At 34.2% G+C, this 10,393-nt stretch overlaps 1 protein-coding gene across 3 annotated transcripts; it reads right to left on the bottom strand.

Annotated features, from left to right (window-relative positions):
* Nucleotides 1-1,907: 1,907 nt before the first annotated feature.
* On the bottom strand, nt 1,908-6,837 carry LOC21397616 (carboxyl-terminal-processing peptidase 2, chloroplastic). 3 transcript variants are annotated; one of them, XM_024170154.1, is made up of 13 exons: nt 6,487-6,837; nt 5,435-5,798; nt 5,194-5,343; nt 4,918-5,000; nt 4,510-4,718; nt 4,295-4,363; nt 3,932-4,050; nt 3,552-3,627; nt 3,429-3,470; nt 3,036-3,144; nt 2,626-2,723; nt 2,442-2,535; nt 1,908-2,215 (listed from the first exon to the last, which is right to left on the bottom strand). In XM_024170154.1, the coding sequence occupies exons 1-13, from the start codon at nt 6,508-6,510 to the stop codon at nt 2,090-2,092; spliced, it is 1,563 nt and encodes a 520-aa protein (XP_024025922.1). In that variant the 5' UTR covers nt 6,511-6,837; the 3' UTR covers nt 1,908-2,089. The 3 variants fall into 3 exon arrangements, with proteins under 3 accessions (XP_024025922.1, XP_024025924.1, XP_024025923.1); XM_024170156.1 differs by lacking the exons at nt 1,908-2,215; nt 2,442-2,535 and having other exon boundaries at nt 2,646-2,723; nt 3,031-3,144; XM_024170155.1 differs by lacking the exons at nt 1,908-2,215; nt 2,442-2,535 and having other exon boundaries at nt 2,712-2,786; nt 3,031-3,144.
* Between the last annotated feature and the right edge of the window lie 3,556 nt (nt 6,838-10,393).

Below are 10,393 nucleotides of genomic sequence, written 5' to 3' on the forward strand. Positions count from 1 at the left end.
AATTGTCAAACCCATAATCTTTCGGGTGACCTCGGGTAGGCTTGGGTTACTCGGGTAGGCTAGGCGCCTCTTCTCTTTGTCAACTTGTTCAAGTAGTGCTTCTAGTTCGGTGAACAAAATCAAAATCAAAATATATCTACGAAAATCAAAATCAAAAGTAAAAGCGAATATGAAGAAGTTTTGAGGCCGCGAGGGAGAAAAAGAGGAACGACAAAGGAAGTGAGAGGGAGAGAGACTGAGGTGAAAAGATTAAAGCTTGAATTGAAGCAAACCATGGACATGTATAGCTCAGTTTGCAAAGATGCAAACTCAGCCAAGAATAAGGTAAACTTCATACCTTAAAAATAATATAAATATATAAATATATATATATATATACATATATTTAAATGAGATTTTCAAAATTGCCGCTATTTTGCAGGTTAGAGAGCTGAGCCAATGGAAACTGGACGAGAGTAGAAAGTTTGAGGAAGGGAGGCTGGCCAAAGAAGGCGGCTCTTGCTGCTGCTGAGAAAGTGCAAAGCTGCCATTGAAGCGGTTGAGATGGCGCAAAGGATGGCAAAGAAGAAAGCACATCAACGGAAACATGCAGAGATAATGGCCAGGCGAGAGGCGAAAGAATAGTGAGATGTAAGAGAGACTAAGAGAGAGAGACTAAGGAATTGGGCTGCGCGGTGCAAAGAGATAAGGTATTAGGGTCCAGGTGATATAAAAATGAATGTAATTTGGCCGGGTTGGGGAGTAACGGGCTAAATGAAGCCTACCCGTGCCCCAACCCACAATGTGCGGGTTGGGCCTATTGTAAACCGAAAAAAAAACTCACAAATTTTGGGTAGAGTTTGTTCGGATAGGGTGGGTTAGTCGGGTTCAGGCCAAATTCTTAGTGCCCTACCTTAAATAAAAAACGAATAACCTCTTGAATTATGTAATAGGGCAATTTTTAAAAAAAAATAAAAAAAAAAATATGAGGGAATTACTATAACGATGTACACTTTTTTATTCTTTTATATATGTAATATATAGCGTATTATACAACAAAGTTATAAATTATGGAGAAAATTTCTTGAAATCAGTTCTAATTTCAGTTCTATTTATCAGAGGGTCAGAGAGAGAACGAACATACATGAATAGACTCGTCTAGAAGAATATGAAATAGAAAAAAGAGCCAAAGAAAGCGAATTACTATAACCATGAAAATATATTGATTTTTCTTTATTTTGTTCATATATAATTAAAAAATAACGTACACAAATTGCTGAACATAGACTTATTACCCATTTGGCTTCAATTCCAGAAAATTTGATGGCACGTATTAAAAACAAAGGCAATGAATTCTGAGATAATTTTTTTTATATTCGTTAACAATGAAAAGACGAATAAAACCCCATCTATATACTTTATTAAAATTTTCCATCACCATTGAGTTTTTATTAGAATAATATCCAAATACAAATTTAAGTTTTGATCCACTCAAATAAAAACTCAAATAGATTCTCAATTCAAACCATAACTCAAAATGTGCACACCCAAACACACTCAAATTAGAATCTCAACTCAAACCATACTCAAATACACCTTAACTCAAATTAAAATCTGAACTTAAGTAACCCTAACTCAAAAACTACAAATAAACAAGCCCAAGGTGACTTAGATGATATGAATTCACAGGGGGCACAAATATTGAAAAAATTTAGACTAAAATAATAGAAAAATCAGTTAAAACTTTTAAGAAAAATATTTAGTTAAGTATTATGCATATTCCAAAACTTCATGTATAGAAAATATAACTTAATTCAATTTATTTTTAAAAAAAAATCAAGATATGTCGCATATTTTTTAAAATAAAAAAATTATAGTTAGAAATAATCTTTTTAATAAGTTATATAATGAATCAAATGTAGCAGCCAAACTTCAATTTTTCCTCCTTTCTGGAGCTCTGCTCAGCTCAACTGATATGAGCAGTTTTACGTTTTGTAAATCAGTAAATCCTCAAAAGAATACTAAACTATAAATCCCAGGAAAAAATAAAAATAAAAAATAAAAAAAAGAATGGAAATGTCTTCCTGTAATTTTTTCAGGAAAGACGTTGTTATCTTGAAAATAGCTGGACTTTGTTCAAATAGCAAGCAGATGCAGCATCCTCTACGCAGCCACAAAAGGACTCTTCATCCTTTGGAAATAATGTTGGCAGAGGATGGTCCGGGATCACTCCAACCTATATAAACAATGCTCAACTTTAGATTAAAAAAAAAAAAGGAAGAAGCACGCGCCACAGTTTTACCCGTTAGGTGATGTAAAAAGAGATCTAAGCCATTAACAGTTTTTCAGCTAAAAAAGCTGATCTTTTTTATTTAAAAAACGGCTGCAATCGTTTCTTACTGTCATCTATAATGGTGAAATGTACCATAGTTTTCAGTGGTATATATATAGAGACAGAAAACCTTATCAATATCAGTGTGAGCAGGAGTCTCATAGCGAGCAACGGTAACAGCCATGCCAGAGCCATCAGAGAGTTGGAAAACCGATTGAATCTTGCTGCAAAGTGGGATATAAGGGCACGTGTGAGGAAGTATATATGGTGTTAATCAAGTGCACGCATTATTCTGTTGAAGCGAAATACATTACCCCTTTCCAAAGGTTGGTTCGCCAAGTAACACCGCACGCTTATTGTCTTTCAGTGCACCCGCTAATATTTCACTTGCACTAGCAGTTCCCTTGTTCACCTAAAGCAATCTCAGAAAGTTCCAAGTCAACAATCTTTCAGAACACACTGATGGTAAATTTCACTACAAGTGGAAAAGGATCCATGTTAATAAAGACTAGGCATTTTGGAAATATAAAATTAGTTTTGGTTTCTGCTCAATTGGGAGAGATGTTTATAGACAGCCCAAATAAAATAAACATCACAACCGTTTCCCATTTACCATATCTGCAGATATGAAAGAAGAATTTATCACTACATTTAATTAATCAAGAGGATTAGAACCAAAAAAAAAAAAAAAAAGGATTTAAGAGGAAAATGTAAGACACCATACCAGCACAGCAAGGGGTTCAGAGGGCGCGATTGCACTGCCTCCATCTGTGTCATATACGTCTCGAACGCCGCGATTATCACATATGTAAACGATTACACCTTTGTCCAGCCTGAATGAAAAAATCTATCAGAACTTGTTCAGTACAGTTCAATTGGACAAAGCAAAAGAGTAATGGTCGAATTGTAAAAGGTGTTCCCAAATACGATGCATCTTATTTCAAATGACATAGAAGGATCTGTCGAAAATTCTAGAAGCCAGCAATGTGAAATGTAACTGTAAGTTTAGACTTAACTCTTTTAGGCCTAAAAGAGCAGAATTCTTCCAATATGCTTTTAAAAATATTAAAGACATGCAATGGAAGCTCTTTCACATCAAGGATCCAGCATAGCTTACCAAATCTTTGCAATCTCAATTCCTTCTGGAAAAAGACCACCGCTGCATCACCAATTAGACTTTCAGAAAGCGTACAAAAGGGCAAAGTTTAAAATGTACCAAGGTTGAGAAGCAATCAATCACCTATTATCTCGAAGGTCCAACACAAAGGCGTTGACACCACTTTTTCTTAAAGTATCAATTGCTTCCTTGACAGCCCCTGCACAGGACGCAAGTTATCAGAGCTAGCCGAAGAAATCTAGTCACGTCAGGAATTCAAGACAAACTAAGTTCCAGAGGTAACGGAGGACCAGTATGTAAAAACCAAGCAAACTGATAGAGAACGCATGAATCAATCTAAGAAAATTTGAAATTTGGCTCCCTGCAGCTTTGAGTATACAGTTACGATTGAAAAATAAAATGACACAACCATGTGGAAGCCTTCGGATGAAAGTAGGCCAAACTCCAAAAAAACGATTGACTAACCATCAGAATTGGCAGAAACAAGTATTTGAGAATATTACCTGATGCATTTTGATTGAATGATGTGAGTTTTATATAACCAATCTTAGAGGAATCCTTTCCTGAACCGGATAACTTGCAAAGTCTTGACTTCACTGGGTTGAATGAAACCTTCTCTCGCCTAAACAACTCAGAGATAAAACAAAAATTCCGAATACAGATTGTCTCCAAGATAATAACGAACTCAAAACTTCAGCATTTGCTCAAGTCACCATAGAAATATTATGCTTTATATAAGGCCATCTGAACTCCAATCACTTAAGGAGTAGATGGTATATCTCAGAAGCACATTTAAAAATGTGATCATTAAAATTAAATAGGTCTTTGATAGTACATCATTCCTCAAGAGAAAGATAAAACCTTACACCAAGTCCAGGTTCTTTATTTCAGGTCCGCTACGAATGGTCAACTTCACCGAACTACCTTCAGGTCCCCTGTTTAAGAGAATAGGTGCAATTAAACATAACGAATAACTAAAGTATTAGCTTCAATGAATATAGGGACCAGTAAATATAACTAATAATTATCCTGATTGAGAGGCTGATTCAACAGTTATGCAGTTGGTAAAGAAAAAACTTACTGCAATCTGTCAGCTGCATCGTAGATGCCCATTGTTTCAGTACTTGTATCATCAATTGCCAGAATAATATCGCCGGAAGAAATACCAGCTCTATTTGCAGGACCTCCTGGGGCAGCTGAGACAACAACAAGCCCAGCAGAAGAGTCATCAAGTTTTGTAGGGTAACCAATTGACAGCCCAACACCTGTAAGAGCACCTTGAGTTCCAGACTGCCTTCAAAGAAGATATTGACTGATTTAGGGAGAACATTTCTAACGAATCCAATGACGTAAACAATGCTATGTCTAAATGGCTCTTTAAATATTTTTGATTGACATGGTGCATAAGAGTGCATCTTAGGCAAACAAAGTTAGAAAAATATAACAATCTAAGATAGACGAGAAATTTCAGAAAAACACAGCCTAGTACCCGCAAACTTTTGAACTTCTCGGGCTCCAAAAACCTAGTGAAAGGATCATCAAGTGTAGCAAGCATCTTCTTTATTGCCACATCTGCATGAACATGCACGATCAGGAACTGGAAGGAAGTAAACTGCTACCACACATCTTAGTCAAAGTAACACATAAAGAAAATCCCATCAATAAAAGCCACATGCTGATCAACTGTTGTTTCAGAATTAACTTCAAAATCGCCACGTAGAGCCTTATTCTGTATTTGACTTATAAGAAACGACAGAAGGATTACACGTTTCTTCTCGCGTGTTCATTGGTTCATTGCGTAGTGCATTTTCTCTGTAACGAAACCAACTCTGTCCGTTAAAGGATTTGTCAACATATGCACGGTCTATTGTTCTCCATGCCTCCAAGAAGAGTAGATTTTCCTCAGATAAGGCCCCTGGTATAAGTACAAGTAAAGCAGAATAGTAAATCTCATATCGTTAGAGACCAGAAATTCCCGTCACCAATTCATAACAAAATGAACTTACAAGATGTACTCTTGCTAATAGCAACCGAAAGTGACATGACCAGCATCACTCCAACAACTAACCGGACGAGAGGAACATATACTTTCTGTCTGATCTCTTCTGAAAAGTTTATCTTCTGATGGGGAATCCCACGATATTTGCTCAATTTAGGAATGAATCTGTAGCTTATTGAAAACAAACCAAATTTAGCAGAAAAGTTTCTACTCAGATTCCAAAACGGCTGAACCAAGATATTCCGTTTAGAAGCTCCCTTTCTATCACTACCATTCCTTGTTCTAATACCGCATTCCGTCCTTACACACCTCAAAGAAACTTGCAATTCATTCTTTAAAAATTTTGCAGGGCAATATTTCCACGGTAAAACCTGCGAAAGAGGATGACTATTTTCAAAATCCCATCAAAAGGCTTGTCGTTTTGATTCAGGACCCACAAGCCACTTCCATACATCAATTATCTAGGAAAGCTGACCGACCAATCACCTTTTTTCTTTGTTTTTGGCTGGAAACCCAATCACAAAATTCTACATGCTAGACAATTACATTTGTTTACTTATAATAAAATAAAATAAAATAAAAAAGAAAGAGCAAAAGGCATATAACTAATATAGTTTTTTTTTTTCTTGTAACAATAATATAGTTTGATATCATTTGGTGAACATTTAGAGCTAAACATAAGCAACAAAAATGAAAAATAATAATAAAAAAGGTATTATCATAAATGAGTGGCTAAGCTAGAATCATCATTATACTTTCATAACATGGATTCAGTACCCAAATAAAAATTACTGAAAAAAAAAGTAATGCTTGATAATAAGCTTGGAAGGAGCTATATAAGTGTGAAAATCACCGAAACTGTCCATAAATCAAACTAAATTGAGCTAAATAATCCCTCTTATTTTACTCCAAAACTAACTTCTCGTCAGCAAAAAGAAAAATAACAAATAATACAAGACCAGAACCTTGTTCTCTTTGCAATTTCTCGAATTTTCTAGGAAACCAAACACATGGAGAAATGAACATTTGCAAATAAATTGTAGAGAGAGAGAGACGTACTCGAGAACTTGGAAGGACCTCCATCCAGAGAGATGGTAATTTTTGGTCTGTTTTTTCACGAAAGAAAAATCTGGCTATCTATTAAGTTCTTTGTGCAGACATACTGTTTGAATTATTTTCCTGAAAAGACTTGAAATTTTGCAGATGGAATCCGAGTCTTATTCTTCTTGCAGCAGCAACACCACAAACGATGATATTCAAGAATAGGAGATGTGAATATCGTATTTTGCAAAGATTTGAATTTGCGAAAAGAAATCAAGCACTGGGAGGCTATTCTTTTGTTGTTGTTGTTGTTTTTATGGTAAGCATCCAGAGGCCATTCTTTTGTTGTCTAAATAGTAGAATGACTGAAAATGGTTGGCTCCATGGTCGTGGTTTTTTTTCGAGTGGAATAATGAAGTGCAAGCAAGATTGAAGCAAATCAAATGAGGGATGATGTCATGATAAGGTTCGAAGCAGGCTGTTAGAATAGAAAACGCTGCGTTTTGGGTTTTTAATAAGGTTTTTTTTTTATTATTTTTTTCTCAACATACTCAAAACTATTGGCCTTTTTGATTTACTTGTTCGGCTCAATTCAATTTAGTTTAAACTGTGAATTAAGTTTAAAATCATGTTTAGTAAGCATGCAGTTTGAAATATATTCACCGTTCAAATTAAGTTAAACTGTCCAATTTAAAGCTTAACTCCCCTTCCCTTTCAATATTTCAAATCATTTTTTAATAGTAAAAAATGTTCATTCTCTCTGCTTTTTACACCAACTAAACACAAATTCAGATTTTATTCCTTGTTTAGATTTAAACTTTAACTGCACATCCAAATGCCAATTGGACTACAGTTTAAACCATACAGATCAAATTTTTATATTCAAACAAAAAAGTTCAAAGCAACACAATTCGAACCAACGAACTAAACGAATCTATTTGACAACAAGTATATGTGTCATTATACAATCCCTCACTAAGGTTAATTTGGTCAATTTCACATGTCAAAATCAAGGTGGTATGAATCTATCTATAACTATATATTAAAAGGGAATGCACTTACTATTCACGTAAACACAAATTAGTATTCATGTAAACACAAATTACTATTTATTTAGACACAAATTACTATTCAAAGTTTTAGTTAAGTTATTTTGTCTTCCTTTATGCCATGTCTCAAGCTTTAATTGGGTGCTTTCTTTAGTGGAATATGTTGGTTTTCGAAGCGTGTGAATAGCAGATCGTGTAGAATAAAACTTTTCATAAAACTTTTGAGATACTCTATAAATTGTATTAATTTATGCACAAATAAATTAATCGCATTAATTTATTTACTAAGAACCGGATTAGGAATTATACCTAGCAATCGATCAAGATGATAACTGTGTTCTTTGACCTCGAACGTTTCTTACTCCAATGCTAGTTTAGAAAAATTGAATCTTCCTCGTCAATTCTTTGAATCTACAAAGACGTGTGTGTGGGCACACCTAAAATAAAATGGGATTAGCAAGAACACTCAAGATTTCTATGAATACCAACACATGCACGACGTTGAATTCTTTAGAGAAAATTTACCTATTTCTCACTCTATAAAATTCAGCTACTATAGCTAGGGAGAGCAAAAAATTATGTCTCATAATTTTCTATAATCTCTTATTTTATAGAGTAACAATCAGACTCCCAGATGGAGTCTTATCTTTATCTTCAAGATAAAGCTTATTAATTATCTCCCACTTTAAATTTGATTTTGAAACAAAATACTCTCTCCCTTATCCAATAGGGCCGGCCACCACAGGGATATCCCCTCCCTGTGGTAGGCGCATATCTACAAGGGAATATGGCAAGATTTTACATTTATCCAACATTCCAATTTTGAATCAAATTCAAATTTCAATTTAAGTTAAACTTAAATTAATTTGAATTTCAAATTGAACAACTTACCAATTAACACACATTCACATGTGTGTTTCAGAATTCAAATTAAAACTTAAACTTAAATAATCACATTATTTAATTTATAATTAATTCTCAATTAATTAACCTTGAGTGTTTTATTTTAGAATTCCATACTTCTAAAATTCTCATTTTGCCCTTAGTGTCTTGTAGAATTACATGGACGACGTGGGGACTCATGGACCTAAAATTTTGACCTCCAACAAAATTAATAATTAATTAAACACTTTAATTAATTAATTAATTCTATTAATTCTAATAGTTATCCCACTATAAACTTAGAATTGTACTCTCGTAATTAAAGACATAAATTACTTCTAAACTGTGAAGTGTCCATATGATATAGTCATTGCATATAGATCAATCCCCCATAAATAATTCATAATTAGAGCTAGGTGAAATCCGTTAACCTCTTTAATTACATCTTTATCCTTAAGTACTATTGATTCTCTAATGGATAGTGATTCATAAAACAAATTCATCAATCGGAGCGCCTACTGGTCCAAGTACCGAATCAACCCTCAAAAGAATTATTTATCTACTTTTTTCTTAAGAAGGAATGGATTTCTTCTCGTATAATAACATTCCCAACTACCTACTTCATCATGTCTCCAAAATACAAGGAATAGGATTCAGGATCTCAGAATCTGTACCGTGTAAATCAAAAGACACAAATCCATAAATAAAAGTCTGCTAAGAACTTGGGAAGTCTGCTAAGAACTTGGGATTAAGATCATTCTATATATGACCATCGGTAGACTCAATTAGAATTCTATACTTAATGAAAATTATTAGAAATTCATATTGTGTTTGTGTCTCTGTTCCGCATAATCTCATTATATGTAATGTACTCATTCAATATCTCGCCATATTAACAGTGTGGATATCACTATTCCATACTAAATAGGAATGACCTGCATTAGTAATGTTTTAATTAAAGATTCTAAAGTTTTATTAAATTCAGTACGAACATCATTTTGATTACTATCCTTAAATATTATCCTCTTTCATATAGCACTTACATACAATATTTAAAGTCACATAAATAATCATAGAATTTTCACTGATATTCATAAAATATTCATTAATTTATGCGCAAAAATAGTGAATAAACTCTTTTATTAAATAAATAATAAATATCCTATTACATCTCATACTTCTAAGACACCATTCCAGATCAATTAAGAATTTCTATCCTTGGAACAACTTCAATATCAGTTAAGAATTTATGGAGTCAGGTCGGTTTCCTTTGCTGGTTCATAAGCTGCAACACATTAACTCTTAATGATAGAATTAGCAATCACACTTTGCCAACAACCTTTCGTATCATGACTCATTCACCTAGTGTGAACACAGATTTGGATGTCGACTCTCAAAATCCACGCATGACTTATAGTCAAAGTCTGTACATCCAGCTAAAAGACAACTCTTTCACTTACTAAACTATCTTATAGTTTCTTGCTTTCCTGATGCACTGAAGGATATACTACATCACTTTCCTCATACACTCAAAAAATCTGTCTTGACATCCATCTGTCATATCTCATATTCAAAATATGCTGCTGTGGTCGGAAGTATCTGAATGGACTTAAGCATGGCTACCGATGAGAAAGTTTCCTCATAGTCAACTCCCTCTTTTTGAGTGTAATCTTTAGCCACTAGCCTTGCTTTATAAGTCTCCACTTTTCCATCCACTTTTCTATTTTTCTTGATGATCCACTTGCATCTAATGGGTTTTACCCTTCCGGGTAGATATACAAGTTGCCAAATTGAGTTGGTGTACATGGACTCCATCTCGAGTTTCATAGCTGCTTGCCATATTTCCTTATTAGAATCATCCATCGCAGCCTTAAATATCAATGGATCATTCTTACCGTCATCAACAGTGACAATATGTACTTCCCCGGTATACCAGTCAGGTAACTTGCTTAGTCTCCCACTACAACGAGGTGCCACATGAGTTTGATTAGGAT

Source organism: Morus notabilis, unplaced genomic scaffold (genome assembly GCF_000414095.1).
Source record: "Morus notabilis unplaced genomic scaffold, ASM41409v2 Scaffold358, whole genome shotgun sequence".
NCBI lineage: Eukaryota > Viridiplantae > Streptophyta > Magnoliopsida > Rosales > Moraceae > Morus > Morus notabilis.